This window comes from Ambystoma mexicanum, chromosome 3p, assembly GCF_040938575.1.
Source record: "Ambystoma mexicanum isolate Mex_15411 chromosome 3p, UKY_AmexF1_1, whole genome shotgun sequence".
NCBI lineage: Eukaryota > Metazoa > Chordata > Amphibia > Caudata > Ambystomatidae > Ambystoma > Ambystoma mexicanum.
In genome coordinates this window covers 714,111,282-714,135,579 of record NC_090925.1, presented here as the reverse complement: position 1 = coordinate 714,135,579, position 24,298 = coordinate 714,111,282, and the positions used below count along the sequence as shown (strand labels likewise).

The 24,298-nt window shown below is 47.0% G+C and overlaps 1 protein-coding gene across 2 annotated transcripts in view; it reads right to left on the bottom strand.

Annotated features, from left to right (window-relative positions):
- The window catches only part of KIF20A (kinesin family member 20A), a 298,199-nt gene that overhangs the window by 230,663 nt on the left and 43,238 nt on the right, over positions 1–24,298 (bottom strand). For both annotated transcript variants that reach the window (XM_069651561.1, XM_069651562.1), the window contains exons 2-3: positions 9,432–9,603; positions 7,565–7,672 (exon numbers count right to left, since the gene is read on the bottom strand). In XM_069651561.1, coding sequence (XP_069507662.1) covers positions 7,565–7,672; positions 9,432–9,590 — 267 coding nt within the window. In that variant the 5' untranslated portion in view covers positions 9,591–9,603. The remainder of the gene's footprint in view (positions 1–7,564; positions 7,673–9,431; positions 9,604–24,298) is intronic.

The window sequence follows — 24,298 nt, the reverse complement described above, 5'->3', positions numbered from 1 at the left end:
GACTTTCTATTAACTAAACATTAGAACTACTTGTTGGCGCAAGTCAACACTTGATCAATCATCGCAAGTTAGGAATGTCCTGAAAAGACTTTTCATTGGGACCTGTTACCAAGGTCACTAGACCCCTTTCTTTCTAGCTAAGGAAGGACCTTTTAACGTTTCAAAGGTTAGAACCTTACTTCTAAGGTTTTGTACAGTGTTCGAGAACTAATAGGTTGAGAATGGACAAGTTAGCAAAGTATTGATTACTTAAAGTTCCATTTATTTTTCCACTACCTGGTTCCATTTCTTTTTTCACTTAACCAAATCCTTCACAACTCTCACACCGTCCTAAAGTCCAAGTCTTGCTGTTCAGTCACACTAAACAACCTAAACTACCTATTGCTAGGCAGTAAGCCCAAATGCACTCCTACCGAATCTTCGTTCGGGAGTTAAATGTTGACTCTTAGTTGATCAATTAATACTCTCATGTGGAAAGAGTGTTAATTGAGTCTTGACTAACAAATTACAAAATAGAAAATAAATAGCATCAATAAAGGGTAAACCGGGCATGTAAGATCACTTATGTAACTAATTATACAGATCTGGTAGACCTCTCCAGGTCTGTTTTTTCCAAACAAATGAACAATGTACAAAAGAATTATTCAGACAATGGTGAAGCATCCAGGAATTCTCATTCTCAGAGTACTCTGTTTGTTAATTGGAATGAGAATTCCTGGATGCTTCACCATTGTCTGAATAATTCTTTTGTACATTGTTCATTTGTTTGGAAAAAACAGACCTGGAGAGGTCTATTAAAAAGTATTAAAAAGTATTAGTCAGTACCAGATCTGTATAATTAGTTACATAAGTGATCTTACATGCCCGGTTTACCCTTTATTGATGCTATTTATTTTCTATTTTGTAATTTGTTAAAGTCAAGACTCAATTAACACTCTTTCCACATGAGAGTATTAATTGATCAACTAAGAGTCAACATTTAACTCCCGAACGAAGATTCGGTAGGAGTGCATTTGGGCTTACTGCCTAGCAATAGGTAGTTTAGGTTGTTTAGATATTTTGTCCCAAGTGGTCTTGTGACGTTAGCCCGCCTGCACCTGAAATTTCACCATAAAATTCATTGACATTATTTCTTTATTTAATAGTGTGAACTAACACCTTTGGTGTGCTTCTACTCCACATCAATTATCCTGATTTACATTAGCTGTGCATTCCCACCTCACAGTTCTCTTGTGTTCAGTCACACTACCCAGATAGAGTTTGGCTGACAGTCTTTCCTGATACATCAGATAAGGTTGGTCTATCGAAACAGGACGGAGTCTGAAAAATCCAGCTCAGCACAGGTGCAGTAGGAGACTGTACCGGATGGTGCAGGCCCATACAGAGCTTACTGGTTAGGTTTGATGGTTGCCTGCAGTGCTCCAGATAAGATTGGAGTGGGAGTATTTTACTCCCTATTTTGTAAAGTTGGGAGTAAAACATTTTTAGGGAGTAAAAACGCAAGTATAATCTTTTATAAACGAGTAAAACGTAAACTAGAAAACAGATTTTTTTAAAAATAATAATTTCTTCACACCTAGTTATTCATACATATTAAAAGATACGGGTTAACTTCTTCCAATCAGGCAGTAATATTTGCAGTTTCTTCCGAGTGCACCAATGGTCCAAACATATCCATGGAGCTGTGAGAGTGAAAGCAGGGGCACAAGGTCCGAAGTGTCTGTTTGCAATTTTTGTTGCAAGTATTTTTCCTCCCAGTTTGTATTTTATGGGAGAATTTACCTATTTTTAGGGAGTAGAAGTGACCAACGCACCCCTTATGTGTAGGGCTGGTTGCCTGGTTCACCCCCACCCTCTATTTTATGTTGGGTGTTGCCCATGGTAAAAAGACCAACATATAGCCATCTGGATTAGGAGAATCATTGTATACGCATTACTTTTAAAATAAAATAAAAAATAAATAAAAAATGTAGCATGCTCCGTGGGTGTTACAAAAAGTGGAGTAACACCAGGTTACCTTTGAAATCCATGACCCTGTTTAAAGTAGATCAGCTTTAAAGCTGCCCCTCCGCACCCTCCCTAAAGCTGCCCCTCCCACCCCCCCAAACCCCATCTTCCCACCTTCCTTCAGGATTTATTATATTTTCAATATAAACCCATTTGTTCGATCGTCAATGGGAAACCAGAAACAAGTCAATAGCACAATTAGAAACACCCAGAGTAAGAAAACCTTCCTTGCCAACCAAGCATGCTCGGTTGCTATTCCCTGAATCTGTAATGCTACCCCTCACGTAGGCCCCTTTGTCGCTTAATTCAATAGAGTTGAAATCTGCTCTCTTTAGTGACCGTTTTTTTTTATTGTTGCCAATTATTCATGAGTTGTAGGTTTATTTCCTGCTCTACTCCACTGTATTATATTTGTTTTTGCATTCTACTCAAATGACGTGACTGGGGTTTTCTTAATCATCCAATTACAGATGAAACCAAATGCTTTTCTCCCTTTACCCAAAGCATTCCTCCTCATCACTGTCTGCTTGCTGCAATTCGTCATTGGATGGTGTTTAATTCCCCAATGTTCTATTACTCCAAAACGTCAGAAATCCACTTCCAGCACCCCACCCACTGCCGGTCCCCTGCCAACCACTCTTCAGCCCCAGCAGCACCATCCCCACATCCTTATCCCCACCCACCACCATGGCCCAGAGCTGTGGCTTTCTCTTGGACAGTGATGCGAAACTACTACTTCTATGGCTGCCATGCTTCAGATATTATGCAGATAAACGGTCCCTTTCTTACCTTGCATTCCACCAAGACACTTCTCAGCAGACCATATTACAGCTCAGGCCTCATAGGACTCTTGCATTACCCTTTATCCCCCACTCAAGGTACTTTTGTGGTCAACCCCACTTCCAACAATTCTCACCCACCTCTGCACAATGCCCAAGTGTTGGGACGACTCTCCATACAATTGACTGCCCCGCCCACCAGTCTAACTTCACTCCACTGCCCTACCTGGACAGTCTCTTATTCCCCCTTCTCTGCCTCTAACTGGATCTCTTTCTTCACCCCTTAAGGCTGCCCCACAAGGCCATTCAGTCTGTCAGGTGGCAAAGCTGGTCTCACTTGAAGCATCAAGCCAGCAAATGCCAACCCCCACATCTCCTGTATGCAGATGTGTACATTGGAAAATGGCGATGGTCCATTATATGCCATGACTTCATAGTATAAACCTTGCCCTAAGATTTCATCTCGTCAGTGCTGTCCCACTGCCTCCTGCCACACCCATTTAATGCATCAGCTGCTGCTACTCGCATGCTACTGTAAGGCATACAAACCGTGTCAAAGCTCTCATTGCTGTCCACATAAATAGCAATGTCCCAGAAAATCTACCGGAATTCCAGAGTAATCACACAGCAAAGTATTCATGCAATAAGGGGTTCGGAACCAGAGACTGGTTTCCCGATTTAGGGTCGAGATTTGCAGAATACTCAGATTAAGAGTGTACCTAGATATGCGTTTTTGCTTTTTTAATCTGTTCTGAGCTCCACTCCCCTGGCCTTTCTCAATTTGTCATGTTGAAATGGATCAGTCCTTCAGGCTATTTGTACTGGGAAACTAGATTTTCCCCCTTTGCCTTTTTACCTTTGTGGTAACTTTTTAACAGCGCACACAGCATTTTATGATGCAGTGCAGTGGAACGGAGATACTTTTGTATCACACTAGAATTGTACACGTAGGATTTTTGGTTACTTGTGCCCAAGGACAAGCTGGTGGCAGCAATGACCTTTTTACCATTTCCCTTTATTTCTGGTGTGCACATTCGCTTTTACCATGCATGGCTACCGAACGTCCCCCGAAATGGCAGTGCCACAAGATTTGGGCTCGTTTTTTGACCACCTTCTAATGGCGGTAAATCCCATACAAGGTCATGCACTTCTCGAAAGCTCCTGCTGACGTCCATAGCAGGAGATCAAGTGGCCTGTAGGTGTCCCCGCACAGTTCTAGACAGCGGCAACCCACAACCAAGCGTTAAGTGCCCCAGAAAACTGTACCAGCACGGAAGGTTCACTGACCTTCAGAGGCAGAAAACAGGCATATGCCTAAACCGTTGTGTCCATCCAGTATGGTCAGGTAATGCTTCAAAACTGCAGGAGTCGGAGAAAACACATTTGCATGGTAGACCCGCTTCTTCCAAATAGCATAACGAAACCTCAAGAGGAGTAGACGAATAAATAAGGGATCAAGCATGGCCTTAGAGTACCATTGAATAAGGAGGCTGGCCAAAGGCCAGTACACCAATTACTTGGGTATTAAGTGAAATGGTCGATTAGTTTCGCCAGCATTTCTGATCGATTTATATTAGGTCTATGTAAAATCAAACATAAGAAACACCCTTCACCCACCTGCCAAACTCAAAACCAGAGTCCCCCTTTACTTACCCGCTGCAAGGGTTGCTCACTGCGAGGCACACAAGTGCATGCAGGTGGTGTGTGAAACTGATGCAGTGCAATGGTAGAACTAACGGTTCCACCATATTCAAAAAAGGTAGAGGAAGAGTAGGGGGGTGAGCAGACCTCGATAGTAAACCGAGCCACCAATTTAATGGCCAACAAGCTCTAACCGAGCACTAGGACTACTGCTCTGCTACAGTCCAATGGGAATACACACTGCATGGTTACAGCAGAGTGTGCAATTAAGGTCCCTTACTGATATATCTAGATATCCAAATTAGAATCGTAAGTACTTGTGTATATTCTCTAGTGCCTGACTAGATTGCCCTGTCTGACGGTGAGGGAAATCTTTAAATATCTTTTTAAAAAGAATTTCATTGTGGCCTGTTGTCTGCCGTGGAATACTCAGGGCTCCAGATAGGCTTTTGACTCCATGTTTGGATTTTGGGAATAAAATTAAGTTTAGATAGTACAAACATATAATTTAATTATCCATGGGTCAATATAATTTTCTTTTCATGGGGCAACCATTTTTTCATTCTGTATTTGTTTGCACCTACCAATTTAGGCAAATAAAAAGATGCATTTTTACCAACTATGCCGATGGGCAGGGCTTACATGATTTCCTTTGTAATTCAAGACAAAAATGTAGCGTTAAAGGAGATTAGTGGCTCTTCAGATCAGGCAGTATGAACACTGGAGCACCATCACGTGGCACTGATCTGCTGGTAAACATTGATCCGAGGAGAGCTGTGGAGCTGCGTGGGTGGAAGCAGAGAGTATGCTCCCATGTATCAGTTTGATATTTTGGTTTGGGGTATTTGCCCATTTTAAGGAGTTGAAGTGGACGGTACACCATCTATCTGTAGGACTGTGCACGCTCCACATGTTGAAATGACACCCAGTCACTATATAGCGGATCTACACATCGATCTGATCTAGCTTTTGGAATTTTGATATTTTGTACAGATAAGCAACCAAGGGGAAAGGCATGAATGTTGAACAGCTCTTGGAGGACCCATCTTGGTGGCGGGAGGAGTACTGCCTCCTTGGTTATGCATCTAATGTGCAGGGTCTGGAATACCAATCCTCAACTCGGAAAGTGACAAAGTCGTTAAATTAACTACAACGGATAAGTCCCTGCTGTTTCAGAGTCGCTTACGATTTGCCAAATGTTAAGCCACACCTCCAGGAATTGCTGCTTTAAAGCACCCACCACCACCTCTCACAAATGTGATGAATCCTACAGAGTCATCACTGATCCCCAGCCTAAAGTCTCCTCCCACATGGCCAGAGACAGGCAGCCGCTACCGCGATCCTGAACCTTGGGGTGGATCACATGGGAGGAGATGGTCGTCAGGCGGAGGTGGTGACTCAAACAGGAGAGACACAGTATTCTTCCCTTTCCAGTAAAGAAGAAACACTAGTTCCAGAATCCCTGATGGAATGTTGCCACTTCAGTGGTAAAACCCTGAAAATCCCTTTTGATACTTTTTCCAAACAGAACTCTATTTACTCTTAAAGTACATAACACCTTAAACACATTTAACTTACGTTTATGGTGGTTGTTATTTAAACAAGTGTCCAACAATCCAACTTAAACCAGTCTAAAAATTAATGTGACTCAAGTCCCAGAAAGCCTCAGGTACTGAGACGATGAAGAGGAGCAGAGAGTCACCAAGTAATGAAAGTGCTATCAAGTGCAACATGCAGTCTAGTTGTCAGGTTCACAATCAGCAGCGTATGACATTTAAACCTGAAAATCATTTGCAAGGCAGAGAAGGAGAGAAGAGCTGCAGAGAGCACAGAGCGCGAAGCAACCCCAGAGTCAGATTCATGGAGGCAAACTGTGTAGGAAGACGACAACGGTTACAGGCAACCGCCTCTAGGCATAGCGTACTGAAGGAGAGGAACTCCTTCAGTGAAGTTATAGCTGGTACCCTGAAGGGACCACTGGAAGCAAGAAGTCATTTGCTGTGGGACCAGAGTAGACCTGGTCTTGTGGAGTGGCAATGGATCCATTGGCGAAGGAGCGAAAAGCCGAAGCAGGAACAGGGAGAGAGACTGCCTAGCTGGTGAAGCCTGCCCGACACACTCTTCGCCACAGCTGCATGTTACACTAGTGAGTGAACCCAGATGAGTTGGGGGCCCTGGGACGTGCTAGCAAGTTAATACTTAGTCATTTTAAATACAGGGCAAGCAGATTGAAAGGGCAAAAGTTGTACAATTCTCCTTATGAGAGGACAGTTTGGTGAACCTTGGAGCAAGCATTGCCAAAGCCAAATGACACTAAGAAAGAAGTTGACAGACAGAACTTGAACAAACCCCCATATGTGGGATATCAATAAGGTGGAAGTTGGAAGAAGTGATACCTGAAGCCAACAAAGTATAAACAGTGCTACAATGTTTATTTTCCTTTAAAGTATAACATAATTGCACTTCTTCAAAGACCTGCTGAAAGACACGCATTGTTGTGAGCCCTTTGTGGAAAGGTACCTGGCAGGAGAGTATACGAGGATATCGGGAGATTCAGTTAAGACATTCTTGGCAGAAGAGTATAGCAGGAAAGCATACATTTGAGAAGTGGTGTGAAAGACTTTCGTTTGACACAGTTGCTTAAATTAAGACATTTGCTTTGCCTTCTTGAAAAAAGCTATTTGTTTTGCAAACTGGAGGAAAGTATTTAGTGAAAAAGGCACTCATTAATTTTACCAAAACCTGGTTGGAACAAAAAAAAAAAAATTGTTTTCTTGTAATAGTTCAAGGGAAGGGAAGCAAAACCTGGACACAATGAGTGTTGTGTTGTGCACATATTGGTGGAGTTGAAAACGGACATTTGCTTTGGATGTTAAGACCTTTTGCTTGTGTATGTTAGTGTGAGGGTCCGATATCTTTTGGACAAAAGGTCAGCTTGCTTTGGTTTTAGTTTCACAGGCAGGGGCAATCTTTTTAGGATGGAGACAGATAGACCTTTATCCCAAGCCCTTTTTATTTTAATAGAAATGACAATTGTTGGAGACATTACTACTTTGTGTCTGTCTCTCATTTCTGACCCTCACACAACCAACAAACCACAACTGCTCCAAGGAAGTAGTTTTTTTCCCCCCACACACCTGATTCTCGCGCCTCTCCAGCTCCACTTCTTTGAATGGTCGAATCCTGAGGAAAACTTTCACTTTCTTGCTTTTGTCATCTGGAAAAACTTGTGAAGCCTCTGCAACCTGTAAGAATAGGTCAAGACCACTGTGAGAAAGTCCTCCCATCATCCACCTAGCAGACAATGGCCACAAACTCTGCACACCCATCTAGCCATTCTTAATTTCTTACACCCTTGCACTTAGGAAGAAATAGTGCCAGTCCTGGTAAATGACAATTATGGCAGGGTTCAAAATTAAGATTCAACAAGGACCTAAAACCATGGGTGTTCTGCATCAGTATGCAGTAGCCAATTCTGTGGAAGCAGAGGCAAGTATACAACACACTGAACACTTCACTTCTACAAGAGAGGCAAGCCAAAACCTTGATTATGTAGGATCCATTATGGTTTAAATCTGTACTAGATGTGTCCCAATTCTATTTTACCAGCATTCTCAAATGCTCAGCGTTAATGTCACATATGGATGTTAAGGCACCAGTTAGCCTGGGGAGCCAAAAGTAGCTGTTGGTTGAAAGATTGGTAGAGAATGACAATCAAAATATATTTCACCGAGAATGCCTTTAAATGATGGACAAAATGTTACAGCGCAAAAAAACAAGGGGGGGGTCCTGGGAGTCCCTCTGCCGCATATTAGTCACGGTTAAGAGAGCCTTAACTAGGATTCTTTAGCTCACCATCTTTCAGAGAGGAGAAATATCCAACAGATGTCAGTCTTTGTCCTGCCCTGCGGCAGTCCAGCACCGAAATGCTAGGCAATTCTCCTCTGAAAAAGAGTTCCAGCAGCAACCCCAGACATGTGTTTCGGGCTGGTTGGACCTCAGAGCAATCTAGACGTGGATCCCTTGCTCACTATTCTTAAAGAGGCACAGCTCCACCCTACTGATTAGGTCCAACCAGACCGAAACAAGTGTCTGGGGTGGCTGTTGGTACTCTTAGTCAGAGGAGAATTGCCTAGCATTTCGGTGCTGGACTGCCCCAGGGCAGGACAACGACTGATATGTTTTGGATATTCTCTTTGAACGATGGTGAGTTAAAGACTCTGGATAAGGCCCTCTTAACTGGGACTAATGTCCAGCAGAGGAACTCCCAGGACCACCCACCCTTGTTTTTATGCAAAATGTTATAGTTCCATCATGCGGCTGTATACTAGCTTCTATTCACTGAGTGATGCCAGATACCCAAGAGAGGTTTGAATTCCTGCTTATACAAGCTTTTTTTCTTTTTTTAACCCTGGTATAGTTATCTCGACAAAATTACAGACTGGTTAAATTTGTATTTCAAATAAAGGTGAAGAAGAAAACCTTGAATAATTCTTGAGCATGGTATAAACATGTAGACTCAAGAGGGGAGAGGGATTGGGAGGGGGGTTGTGGAAGGTCAGCTACAGAAGGCAGCAGCACACCTGTAAGCACGGAGTGAGTTTGCGTTTAATAGAGTTCACCCACACCTGTATATTAAAATAGAAACATGCGGCACACAGTTCCACTGTGTAAGAAGATGCTTTTTTGAGAAGGGGCTTGGATTTCAAAACACTGCTTTTACCCCTACTGCTTGTGTACCAAAGAACTATGCACATTAAATGTAAAAAGCAGTTCATTCATATACTTGCAAGTTTCGCAACACAGGCTGCAGGAACTTGAAACACCCCACAAATAAACCTGCCCATTATGCAAAGGTGGAATTCTGGATGGGACTCATGGAAAGCGTCAGCAATTCCTTATCTCCTGCCACACATACACCAAGAACAGCCCCAATCTCTAGAGATAAGCTATCTAGGACACCGGCAACAGCTCACTTTTTCTTCCAGGCACCTTCACACTTACCTGCACTGGGGCACCAAGACCTGGGGATATGACTGAGAAATCTGACAGCAGATCCTTCCTTATTCCAGTCACAAAGTCTGCACCAGTGGATTCAAATATGGCCGCTTCATCTTCATCCGAGAACAAGCCTTGGTTGGGTGAGAGGATGTCGTTGGCCATCTTGTCAATTGTGCTATTGAACAAAAGCATGAGGAAAAACGTAAATAAAAATTGGATCGCAACGCTCCCCTCCTCTGCATTCCTCCCCTACACCAAGAGTCAACTTGTAATAGGGAGATTTTTTGCACAACTCTGGTGAAGGCGGTGTAACCATGTAACCTAATGGTAGAACAACATTTCTCAGACTCTAAAGTGGTAACTGGCAGTGCAGTACAGTACAATTTAACTCAAGGGATGGAAAGAGAAAGGAGCACCATGTCTTCTAGACCGTTTACCAATTGTCGCCTTGAGATACGAATTTGGACTGGTTTCAATGGACGGCTGGTGTAGGTGGAAAGTACTATCTATTTACAGGAATCTATTGAATCCCCCCACCAAAGTCAATGTTTTTAAACCTAAAAACAGTGTGCGTCAAAAATGTAGGGCCTATTGCCGATTTTAGGTCTGTGGGCAAGTCCATCCTGAGAAATAGTGACCACCAGAGACGTTGAAGGTGAACCCAGTGCAAACTAAAAAAGCATTTTTTCACAGAAGCTGGATTAACACAATTGAGAAAATGCAGTTATACTAAGTCTCTGTAATGGTGCCCTGCCAAAATATGTACAATCATTCCCCAATTCCTATTGGAGGCTCCAGTTGGTGCAGTTCAGATCAATCTACTACCTACAGGTGAAATCGAGTCAATTTGCTCGAAACATATTAACAAGGAAAACATTAAAACCTTGTAACATTTGGCGATCAATTGTCCGGCTTTACAAAATGTAAGTTTACTGTTATTTAATAGATTTACCCAAAATAACCTATGGTAAAGGATGATCGTTGTAGCAGCACGATGGGCAATGGAGGGCAGCTTACCCGGCATCAGCAAACACTTTGCTACGAGAGCGACTTCGGCGGTGTCTGGCAAGGACGGTGCGGGCTGGGCTCCTGCCCACCTGAGAACGCGAGGTTAAAAAAAAGGCACAGGCACAGACAGGCAAGTGCCTTAAATAGGGTGCCTTTAATGGGAGGGTCGGCTTGCACCTTCTGGTACTAAATGTTTAAATCAAACAAACATGTTTGCAATTAGATGTTAAACCACTAAAGCGTGCCAAAAAGGTCCACTGCCTTTATAAGATGGTCTATTTCTCTAAATTGGCACAAAGTACTTTTTTTTTTAAAAACTAAAATAGCACTTAGCACCTTATTGGTGATCAAATTATTACTGGATATACTGTGAATAATCCTACAATAGGTTAATGGAATTTTTTTTATCGCAATACTAATCATTTAGCATCTTTTTTGACATTGGTTTTAATATTGGTATGATTGGATAACTAGGTACTGTTGCAGATGTAACAATTGAATATTTATTGGATTTAAAAAGGACATGACCATGATTGGAATTATCGTAAGATATTTTGGTATGGTTGTGTCATGCGTAAGGTTAACTTTGATTAACCAACTCACAAAAATACATTTAAAAAAAAGAAAGTGGGGCTATTAAACAGCACATAGCTAAGGGAGGAACAGGCAACCATGGAAAATAAAAACAAAAGTGGAGGGCATAGGGCACACCCCCTGACAAACTCGCCTGCCGCCTGCTCCAAAGGCAATACACAGATTGTCCTCGCTAAGAAGAGCCCACATCTCTGCGGCATCTAACAATGCGGCATCTAACAACTCGGCCTCCTCCTCCTTTCCCTTGCTCACCCCAGACGATGTTTCTAGACAAGTCTGATCTTTCAAAGCAATGAAAGCCTCGTCAAAGCAGGTTCTCCCCTGCTCTTTCAGAACCATCAAGGACCACATCGACACCCTTGCTCCAGCCTCCGCAGATTTCTGCAATCACTCCTTTTGTCACTGGAACCTTCCCCTACTCTCCCCCCCTTAAGCACTTCCTTGTGCACCCCCTTCTAAAGAAGCCCTCTGCCGATCCTTCCTCTCTGGCTAACTATCACACGATCTCCATCACTCCTTTCCTGGGCAAACTCCTGGTAAAGCTGACCATCTCAGCTTAACCTTCACACTGAATCTGTTGATTGTCTCCACGACCAACAGCCTGGCTTCAGAGCTGCCAGAAACACAGAAACTGCTCTTCTTGACACACAACACCTGCTCTCGAACCTTCCTTCTGTCCTCATTCTCCTCAATCTTTCTATTGATACGGTCAACCATGCCATCCTGTTCAATTACCTCTGTGATAACCTGGGAATCACTGATAAGGCCCCGACTGACCCCTCTCAGGTCCAACTAGGGTCTTTCCTCTCTTCCATCTCTTTCTCCACTTGTGGTGTTCCCAATGAGTCTAACCTTTCTCCATGGCTTTTCACCTACTACCTGGCACCTCTTGCCCACTCCATCGCTACCTTCTGCTTCAACTTTCAGTGTTATGCAGATGACACCCAGCAATTTTTCATGCTCCCCTCAGCTGCCTCTTCCCCTTCTCTCATATCAGACTGTCTTGTCGCAACTCAGGAATGGTGTGCTGCTAATGATCTCTGCCTCAATGTCAGTAAGATGGAGATCCTCCTCATCGGAACACCAGAGTGCAAGTCTGTTGCGCTCTCTTCCTGCTCCTACCTGCAAGGCCAAGAACCTTGGTGTCATCTTCGATTCCACCCTCTCGCCTCACATCTCTGACATCTCTAAGAAGTCAAACCATCGGCTGCACCGCCTCAGAGGTATTCTTCCTTTTCTCACTTTCCACAAAACGCTCACTGTCTCCAGAACTCTGGTCCTCTCGAAGCTGGACTACTTCAACAGCCTCTTTCTAAATCTGCCTGCCTCTACAGCTTATGCAAGACTTCTTGGCCTCAAGCACAGTGATTGTATCCCTGCAGCTCTGAAATCCCTGCACTGGCTCCCCGTGTTGGCAAGGATCAAGTTCAAGACCCTTTGCATTGTCCACAAGTCTTTCTGGGGCCTAGGCCTGCACTACCTCCAACTCTCATCTCCCTTCTCGAGCTCTCCGCTCATCCACTTCCAAGTGAAGTTGGGGGCAGAGCTCTCTCTGGCGGGGGGCCTCCCTCTGGAACAGCCTCCCTGCCTCTCTCGAACTTGAGCAGAACCACCTCCGGTTCCGAAAGCAACCCAAGAGCTTACTTTTCTCCTTTTCGCTCTCTCTCTTCCTCTCCCTGCTGGTCACCTGGCTACCCTCTGAACTCTGGGCCCAGGCTCCTGCATGTCCAGCTTCCCTCGCACTGCCTGTTGGCTCCCTCAGCACTTAGGGTCTGCATCTGCAAGCCACTTGCTGACTGAACATTGTGTTACCTGCACCTCGCCCTCCCCACCCCCTCGGCACTTCTCCCCTTCCACTTCCGCGATCTGAATGACAAGGACTAGTAAGATTGTTGTTTTGTCCGCCCTCCGTTTCCTCCTCCTTGTCGCGCCAAAACACTTGTGTACAGGCGCATTATAAATTCCATGCCATAGCATATCAATCAGGACCGAAAACATACCAACACCACATTATTCCCATAACCTATAGGACACACTAACACAAAACTTACAAATGCACACGATACAGTAAAGTTAGTGCTTAGACAGGGAGGAAGGGGGCGGGGGAAAACAGGTTTATACTTTGAGCACAAAGCCAGAAGCCACCAAAAATCAACACAATTAGGCTTATAGCAGTCTCATTTGCAATCCTAGAAAAATAGATGGAGTAATATTTTACAGTGAATGTATGTAACAATGCATTCTTCCAAGACAGGAGGCCCAGGGCACGATAGAGAGACTGCCATTCGGATGAGTTACAGAAGCAGGTTTCAGAGGAGATGCAGCACAGCAGGATTCACCTCCAAAGGAAGACAATGGGGCGTGGCCTGGTGCTCATGGCGTAAGGAGGCAGAGACGTCGGGCTCCGGCCGAGTCGCCATAATCGGATCCTGTAACAGCGTTAGAAAAGCACCACCATCATACAGACAGACCAGGGGGAAGCAGCAGCGATACCAAACACATTGCATGCAATCCACTGAAAAATCGGAACTGGGCGAGACAATAAAACTCGTCTGTGCCGACCCCCTCTCTTCCCCCTCCAGAGACCCACACAAAATGGCATACGCGACTTTGAGCCTGCACCGCTGAGTGGAAGAGAGCAGACCGCCGCCGAGACACCAAGGTGCGGAAAGCTGATCCGGCATAGACATTACACCCTACCACGGGAGCGAAGCAGCAGCGCAGGAGAGAAGAGCCAAGCGCCCGACCCCCACCTCACCCTCTAAGGAAGTGTGAGCTGCTCCAGAGATCCAGGTTAGGGACGTTCAGCAGACAGCAGACGCGACGAAGGAGACCCACGCTGCGGCGGATGAGAAGCACTCTGCAATGGCCATCTAAACCCTGGAACAGCCGGAACCCGCACACTGAGGTGAGAGACAGGGAGGACCCCATCCGATGGCGCAACACAACGACAAGAGCAGGGGGAGTGGGACACAGGATCAGCCACCCGCCCACCGACCGCAAAGCTGCAAGGGAGAAGTGAGATGCAATGAGGGGGCCTCACATATACCAGCAAAACTAAGGTGAGCCATAACACTGGGGGATGGGGGGCAACGAGGGCATCGTAGAAATCACCAAGCAGGAAGAATCGTGTTCGACACAAGGCCTCCGAACCCATACGCTGGCCCCCACAGCTACAACCTAAACCAAAGGCTCAACCAACAGCCCCACCACGCAAGAATTGCTACCATAGTGAATAAAAGGGCAGCAAGAGAAACACTAGATCCACAGCCACTTCAAGCAATGTAAAAAGTACAATAAATAGGCCATAGATCGCACCAAGACCAAAAAGCAAGGCGGAAACCACGGACACTGAACTATTGCCCACGAGACACTGCGGACCTAACACAGTATCACAATGTCCTCCTCCAGAAGCAAGGGGAAGTCAGCCACAATGGACATTTTTGTCACAACCAAATCCCACGCCCCAACATATACACCAATCTCCAATGTCGAACACCAGAAAACAACGGATGGGGACGGCAGGGATAACCAAGTATTAGAAGCCATAGCCGCACTAAAAACATTTATAGACACTAAAATTGATGAAGTGAAGTCTGACATGCAGCTTATGCGGCAGGACGCCCGTAATCTTGCCGAGAGAGTCACTAATGCAGAAGTGGCCCTCCAGGAAACAACAGAAGACACTAGGCCTAAAGGCCCGAATGGCCGAACTGAAAAAAATAAATACATTTTAAAAAAAAAGTCACGCTGGAAGCAAGATCTCAAGAGGCAGAAGGGCGCGCCAGGTGCAGTAACATAAGGATACCACGAGTACCTGAAGGCACAGAAGGACTGAACCTGACAGCTTACGTAGAAACCTTGATACAGCAAGAAATCGGAGCAGGACAACGCACGCAAGGCTTTGCTGTGGAAAGGGCACACAGATGCCTCCAAAAGAAATCACCGGGCTCATATCCCGCCCAATAATGGCGAAAATCCTTAACTTCCAAGATAGGGAAACCATATTAAAATACTCCAGAGAGGGAGGAGTGATAGAACGTGTTAACTCCAAGATCACCATCTACCCAGATTATACACCTATGGTACAAAGGGCGAGAAATTAGTTTGTCCCAATTAAGTCTAGGCTCAGACAATTTAACCTAAAGTACATGTTACAGTACCCATCCAGACTGAAGGCGATCTACAAAGGCCGTGCAATATTCTTGGAAACACCAGCTGCTGCCACCATGTGGATGGAGCACAATAACCTAGAAGGGAAAGAAGCAACCTCCCAAGAAGCTCGGGGCTGAAACCATGGAACACAGAAGGCCTGCAACCACTCCTCCCCTCTCAACCCCGAGGTATGAGCACCACACTGAAATGGCAGGAGCACCATAAAGACACAAGACAGCAGAATGGTTATGGAACTCGCTCTGCCTCCCCAACCGAGCACAAAGCACTAACCCACAAACAGATCAGTGCAGGCCTTTTGCCAGCACAACCTCACTCATGCCTGAATCCCAGGATGGGACTAGACAGTGTGAGAGCGCCCGAGCACTGCACAGGAAACGCAGTTGCTGGGCGCACCAGTTCTAGTTATGTTTTTTGTTCTGTTTGTTACACAGTCTTCAGGCTGCAAGCAACCGGCGGGATAAAGAACATGAACAACATTAGGACCAAAGGAGGGAGCCTTGAACTGGAAGCGGCGGCCACCCCGAGGACCCATTTGGGGCCAAACCATTAGAACCCCCAAAATTGTATAATGGCAACACAACTCAAGGTAATGACATGGAACGTGAGGGGGATGGGGTCATACTTAAGGAGAAACCGAATCCAATCCTTAAGAAAAACTATCAATTGCAATGCTCCAAGTGTTAAAGATGGAGCCATCGACGGTGCTTACCTACCACAACAACTAAAAAACACAACTTCACAGGTGCTGAACACTACGATGGAACACCCAGAGCTAGCCAATGTCTGGAGAGAACTACACCCCACGGAAAGATGCTGCTCTTACTACTCAACCCCTCACAACCTACACACCAGAATAGATCATCTGTTCATCGATGGAGAACAATTGACACAAGCAGAATCCGCATCCTACCTGCGCAGATCGATCTCAGACCACTCTCCCTTACTCATGCAATGGAAGATCAGAGGCCCCAGACCTCCAATCCCGATGTGGCGAATGCCCACCGAAGCACTTACCGATCAAGAGTTCAGAGAAAACCTTGATAAACTAGAGGAATACGTAAGCATAAACAAGGGCACAGTGGACAGATGGAGCACTCTATGGGAAGCTATGCAAGTGGTGACTCGAGGGGAAACAATAGCAGGAGCAGGTGGTGTCCGGAAACAACTGAGAAGAGGATTGGAGGACAAGGAAGAGGAGATAAAACAACTGGAAACTAACACTCAAAACACCAAAACTGACGAAAAAAAACAGGAGATCAGAAACAACTGCCGACTAGCCTGGGAGAGACCATCTAAATTCGACTTCACAGCACACACCACCAGAGCGCATAAAGAAGCCGACAAACCAGGCAGGTTACTGGCCTGGCAGTGCAAACGGGAACATCCAAGACACCTACCGAATGAGATTAAAGACAAAAAAACGGAGTAAAACACAAGACTCAATTAGCGATTAATGACACTTTCAATGAGTTCTATTCTGAGCTATATGCCCATGACGCACAAGTACCGAAAGAGGACATCAAGACCACCCTAGAAGAAATAGGACTCCCTAAACTAATCAGCGAGCAGAGAGGCTTTGGAAGAGGAGATCACCACAGAAGATGCAATCAGGTCACTTGCCACGTGCAAGACCCCCCCGGAGTTCTACAAAGCCTACGAAACAACCTTAACCCCAATAATCCACAAAGTATTTCTAGACACGTACGAGACAGGAACCCTACCAGGAAGCATGAGAGAAACGCTTATAGTCCCGATGCTCAAACCAAACAAACCCGCAAATGACTGAGACTCCTGCCGCCCACTGGCAATGCTAAATTATGACAGCAAGATCTTAACCATATTAGCCAAGAGACTAGCTAGGGTGGTGGGGTCCGAAATCCACGAAGGACGGATATGTACCAGGCCACAACCCTACAGCTAATCTACGGAGACTCCAACACGTCATGGCACAAACCCTAGAGAGCGGGGAAGACATGGCAGCGCCATCACTGGATGCCATCAAAGCTATATTCTGGGAGTGGCCAATTGAAGTCCTGAGGGAATTCGGGTTTGGCGAAAGCTTCGTTAGATGGGTCAAATATACAATGCCCCCATGGCAAGAGTGAAGACCGCGAGCACGGTGTCAAAGGCCTGGGCAATACAGAGAGGCACTAGGCAAGGTTGTCCGCCATCGTAGATGTTATATATCCTGGGGCTGGAGCCGATAGCCATCTACTTTAGGAAGCAGTTCGACGCAGGGATAAGGGTGGATAGGAAATATAACAATCTCCTTATACGTGGAAGACGTTCTGCTATACCCAAGAGACCCGCAAACAAATGCCCCAGTCGCACTAGACATATTGGCCAATTATGCATGCTACTCGGGGAAACAATTCAGTAAACAGAAATCTCGTGCATTTCCACTGGCCGGGCTCAGAGGGTTAAAGGAGACAGACATACCCAAGGTGGGAATCAAGTGGCAGCCAGAAATGTTTCGATACCTGGGGGTCAACATAAAACATACGCCAGAGCTCACTCAGGAATGCAACACAGAGGCTGTGATGAGGACCATGCAACTCCATACGTTTTAGTCCAAGCTACCACTCTCAATGATGGGCAGAGCAGCCATCACTAAAATGATCATACTCCCGAGATTTTTGTACTACTTCATAAATGTATGCTATGACATAAGGCCACCCTTTTTTCAGGAGACTAGAAGCTCTGCTCAAAGAATTATTGTGGGGAGCATCCCGGCACAAACTACCCCTGCACATACTGACACTACCGCACAAAGAAGGAGGGATACAACTACCTGACCTCCAGAAGTACTACTTAGCGGCACAGCTCAGCCACGTTACGAGATGGATGTCGAACCAACAGCTGAAACAGAACTACTGCAACAACTGACTGCCCCAACATACCCCAAAGTAGTATTATGGAACCCATCGATTGAACCGCCAAATATCCCCATGATAGTAAAGCTAGGCAACCAAGTGTGGAACAAGACCAGCTCGATGCTTCGACTACTCATATCCACCTGAAATTCCCATACTGGCAGATGTATGCAAAACCCTCACCGACCTACCTGTGATGAGCAGCTGGGAAAAGGTGGGACTATACACCTGGGGGGGGGGGGGGGGGGGGGGACATGTTCAATGATGGCACTTTCAGGGACATCAAATCACTGCACACACAGGAGGGACTGGCAAAAGGCCAGTTCTTGTGGTACCAACGAGTCATACACTGCAAAAAATAAATGGAGCATATGGCCCAAGGAACCAACACCGAACCCCCTACTACAAGAAATCTACAACCTAAGCGACGGCTGGAAACCCATATCCAGATTATACAGCCAAATAGACAAACCCAATCCCCATAGCACGTCGGTGAAAGAAAAATGGGAGAAGGACTTGGGAACCACTGTGACCGAGAATGAATGGCAAAGGGTACTACTCTACCCCAAAGAGGTTTATAATATTGTTAGAAAGAAACAATGACCGCTCCACTATAAGACTGCAACACTGTGCATTTAACACTATATGTCTATAAATGCCAATAAAACACTTTTAAAAAGGAAGACAATGGAAAAATCTGATCTGCAAAAAGCCTCGAACACAGACCACTGGGACCATCCAAGGATAAGTATGAGGGTGAGTTGAACTAATACATTAGAGCCCCAATAAGGTGCATTGGACCACCAATGTAAAAAATCTACTTGCACTCCTAGTGAAGAAAAAAAAACATTACAGTTGCCATCAGCCTACTCCCCTACACCAACGAATGGTATCAACATTGGCCGATTAAAAATCCCTCGCTTATGAGCATTGTGCGCATCCCAGAACCCTACACTGCCACCATACCAGGTGGGAATTCAGCATAAGCACTCCCCACCCCCCACCCCCCTCCCCCTGACCATGAAATTAGGTAAGAAAGCAAAGCACTAAACGAGGGGGAAAAAGCAAAGCGTATGGGGGACCTTCAGAAAAGGGTAGACTCACCAAAATTCAAATTCTGCCCCAACACGCATATTTCCCCATTACATAGTGCCAGGACAATGAGCCAGAAATTCCTTTCTAGAAGTGAAGCAATTACTGTGAATTTGCCCACTCCATAATAGATCTGGCTAAACTAAGTGAGATATAATGGCAAAAACCATATTCTATACTATGCCTGGGCCACCTACAACTACTGAGAGAAACGTACTGCTGAAGCAAAGGAAACCATAGTACAACAAGGCAGAGTCCCAGCGCCCCCCTCCAAACTAATACTGGCTTATAGGAGGTTGAGAGTTTTTATAAAGTAGGGTGACCAATGTGTAAAGATGCTTCGTTATGGTTTACAGCGACTCCCCAGGATGCTGGGTTCTTGAGTGGGGGTGGAATGGGAAGAGTCTCTTGTAGCTCATTAGGTTGTCTGCTGTGCGTTATTACTAAGAGGGATGGGGTCGGGTGGAGGTTATTCACAAGCAGGTTGGGTTGATCTGTGTGGGGGGAGGGGGAGAGAGGTTGGGAACAGCATTGATCCCTATTCCATTTGAGGTTTCACCGAGGGTTCATGGAGGAATACAATATGCAGGAAGGAACATGCTTTGAATTTGTGGTAATGTCAATCGGACTGGAAGCAAATGCTTCAGCCCAAAATTGAATATTAGGATGTGGAACACCAAACTACTGCATCCAAGCCCAGAGCAGACCTTGGGTAAACCCAACTATGCTACAGGAGATCCACTTGTTCAGACGGGATCATGCAACATTTGGCACAGCACGAGGGTGTTCGTGGATATGGCTCTTTCAACACACAAGCAAGATGTGTGAATGAAACCAATACAGAAATCAAATCTAAGACGGATAAAACTATATGGCGATTAAGAAAGGATACATTTTGGTAGCTGGGGCAACAGGCAATTTCAAGTTTGCATCAACGCCCATGGATGCTCCCAATGTTGTTACAGATGAATTCCACAGCAATGTTATGGTGAGATGTTAGTTGTTTATATATTAAATGGCCATATGGGGTGGAGACTTCAATACGATCAGAGAAGGGCCTTCAGATAGATCTACACAAAGTACCAGATTACCAAACATGTTGGGCAGGTGCGTTTCAATGCTTGGTGAGCTATATGGCATCAGACTAAACAGCAATTCACATATTACTCTTCGATTCATGATTCTCTTCCAAAAATAGGACTGATCATGTCTTCTAATGGGCGTGGCTTGGACGCCATGTGAAAGGACGTGCCTGAACGGGAGCTCCCGTTGATCCGAACATTATCCGGCTGAATCCGCGCAACGGCCTCTACGATGTGGCATAGACGGTGATGACTGTAAATGCGAAGCTCGGCTGCACATGTGGATGCATTCTCATACGGGATTGTGCAGCGCTTGTGTACTCAGGAGCCGCGTGAAGTTTTGGGGCCGGAGCTTCGCCGCCAGACAAAATGGCTGCCGTCGCTTGATGTTGGGACAAAGGATCGGGGACCGGGATTCTGGAGGCGATTCCCTCAGTTCACGTTCAGCGCGATCCAGCGAGAGCAAGCCTGACTGGAGGTAGCCGAAACTGTGTGGCGACGGGGGGACATAGTGCCCCCAGGCCTGGGGCCTAAGCGAGATCGAAGGGACGCTCCTGATCGAAGATATGTCGAGCAAGCTCCTGAGGGAGAAGAATAAACAGCCCACGCTCGACGAATTTGCCAAGACATCGCCTGGCACCGAGGGGACCAGGAGCAAAGAGAAGGCCCAGCCCAAGGAGATGGCCGCAGGAGGAACGAACCAGGAGGTCCTGGCGGCGATCGCAGATCTGAAGGCGACATGGGAGACCAAACTCGAACTTGCGGTGGCCGAACTGAAAACTGCGATGGAACTTCAGGTCGGGGCGGTACAGGAGGACGTGAACCTCCTGAGGCAAGATGTGCAAACCCTGGCCGAGCGCACAGAGACCCTGGAGAAGGAGATGGGCCCGACTGTGGCGGAATGCACCGCGCACAAACGAGAGATCCATGCCCTGGTGCAGAGGGTAGGCAACCTGGAAAGCAGGGCTGAAGAGGCAGAAGGTCGGGCCCGCAGAAACAACATTCGGATTGTGGGCCTACCGGAGGGAGCTGAGGGCCAGAATCCCACAGATTTTATTGAGACTTTGCTGCTGCAGGAGATCACCGGTGGTGCCCTAACGCAGGGATTTGCAGTGGAGAGGGCACATAGGGCCCTGATCAGAAGGCCACCGCCGGGTAATCCGCCCAGGCCCGTGATCGCCAAGATCCTCAACTACAAAGACCGGGAGAAGATTCTGGAACATTTTCGTAAAGGGGGCACCATACGGCGAGGGGAGGCAACCATCACTGCTTACCCCGACTACACTCTACAAGTGCAGCGCAGTCGGATGAACTTTGGGGCGGTCAAAAGGCGCCTGCGGACGGCCGGTTTCAAGTATATGTTACTCTACCCAGCCAAACTTAAGGTCTTCTTCAAGGCTAAGACGCTGTTTTTCGACACCCCTGAGGAGGCCATGGAATGGCTCGATGCGCAGAACTGCCCTCAGGAGCCTGATGAGCAGATGGCGGACGGAGCAGGGAGAGTTAAGTGAAACAGTGGGCCCGGCGGACTTTGAACATTTGGACTGGAATATAGTCTTTGCCACTTTGTGATGGGGATGCACTTTTTAACTGTTTTGAACATGGTCTGCGAGCGCGGATATAAATGTGTAGGGGGCATCCGAGGGCCGTTTTATTCGTACCCCAGTGTGTGGTTAGGTTAGTCACTGCGTGGGGTGTGACACCCTGTCGGGTTCTCTACACGGGCTTCCGAAGAGAACCGAACACGGGGATGCCTGAGATCCAGGGATGGAGCTGGGCAGTTGGTAGGGTTAGGGGGGTGGGGGGTGTTAGTTGTTATGTGAGCCTGGGGAAGAAACTGAGAAGGGATGTAGTCAGGACTGGGGGGAGGCGATCAGACCAGAGGGGGAAGTGGGAGCTACGGATAAATCATGGGAGACCTTAAGGTATTGACATGGAATGTTAGAGGGTTGAATAGCTACCTGAAGCGTAATAAGGTCATGTTGTATTTGAAGAGGCAGAGGATAGACGTGGCCTTGTTACAGGAGACGCATTTGACACGGGATAAACTTGAAATGGTGCGGAGAAAATGGAGGGGGACAGTGGTTGGATCCACATTCTCTGCGTATGCCAGGGGTGTGCTGGTTTGGGTTGCACCACATGTCCCGTTCAAGCTCTTGGGGGAGGTTGTGGAGTCGGACGGGCGGCTGGCCATGGTTCGGGGGATTGTGGAAGGTAGAGTTGTCTGTATCATAAACACTTATGCGCCCAACCAGGACACAGCGACTTACTTTAAGACACTGTGCGCGAGACTCGGTGAAGGGATGGGGAGCACAGTAATCTGGGGTGGAGACTTTAATTGTGTGCTTAACCCCAGGGAGGACAGGTCGGACGACAAAATGGTTAGGCCCAGCCCAGCGGCCAAGGTGTTGCAGTCGCTGCTAACGGATCTAGGCCTGGCAGACGCGTGGAGAGCGAGACACCCGGGTGGGAGGCAGTATTCTCACTATTCGGCTCCGCACCAACTGCACACGAGGCTCGACTACTTTTTTGCCACTCCAGACATTCTTACGGAGTGTGAACAGATTGACTACAGGGCGAGGGTCCTCTCAGACCACTCGCCCCTAATCATGCATTGGCGGCTGCGCCCCCCACGTGCACGGATTCCAACATGGCGCCTTCGGGCGGAAGCGCTACGGGATCCGGTATTCAAGGAGGACATGAGGGAGGAGATAGTCGCGTACTTTGAGTCGAACACAGGGAGTGTCAAGTCGGCTGGTACTTTGTGGGAGGCTTTTAAGGTGGTGATGAGGGGAGTTGCTATCGCGAAGTCCAAGGGATTAATGGGCGGAATCCTGACCGACCTGCGAGAGGCCGAGATCGAGCTGGAAAAAGAATTGGAGAAGGGTGGGACCGGTATGGAAGTAGTTACTGAGCTGCAGCAGCGGTGCTCTGGGCATTGGGACAGACTTTGTAACCTGAATTATACGAAGTACATTGAGAGGTTGCATGCGGGTGGGGACAAGACAGGCAGGCTCCTCGCTTGGCTATATAAGAGCGAAACCCCTAGGGCTCCGATCCGATCGGTCATCACCGAAGGGGGTGCGGAGATCGATACGCAAGAAGGGGTAAATGGGGCATTCGCAGAATACTACCAAACATTGTATGAAGATCGGGAAGGGGGGAGCCGAGAGGAGATAGATGAAGTACTCGGGGATATAGGCCTGCCCAGAATCAGCGATGAAGAGCGAGAGGAGATGGATGCTCCGATCACTCTGGAAGAGCTCAGAGAGATAGTGCGACAGCTGCCCACTTGCAAGGCCCCGGGGGCGGACGGGTTCCCCAGCAAGTTTTATAAGGCGTATGGGGAGGAGGTACTCCCACCCATGCTGGACATGTTTAATGAGGCGTTTGAGCTGGGACAGCTACCAGAATCACTCAGGGAAGCGGTCATAGTGCCACTCCCCAAGCACAATACACCGGGACACGGTTGCGGCTCCTATCGACCCTTGTCGATGCTGAACCAGGACAGCAAGATCCTAACAGCTGTCTTGGCGGCTAGAATGAGGAGAGTGATAGGCAAGCTGATTCACCCTGACCAGACGGGCTATGTCCCGGACAGGAACATTACCCACAACCATAGACGCCTACACAGAGTGGTCGAATGGGGATGTAGCAAAGACGGCGAAATGGCGATAGTGGCGCTGGATGCGGTCAAGGCGTTCGACTCTGTTCGTTGGCCGTGGCTGTTGGCGGCACTGGATCACTTCGGAATGGGGCCAGGGTACAGGAGGTGGGCCGAATTATTATATAGCGCGCCTCTAGCCAGAGTTCGTACGGGGGCAGTAGTGTCGGATAGGTGGCAGTTAGGTAGAGGCACCAGGCAGGGATGTCCTTGGTCCCCAATGTTGTACATCCTGGCCCTTGAGCCCTTGGCAATTTACCTCCGGCAACAGTATGACCCGGTGGGCATAGAGGTGGGGGGGGAGAGCCATCTGATATCCCTGTATGCCGACGATATGCTGCTGTACCTCCAATACCCTGAAGAGAACTTGCAATATGTCTT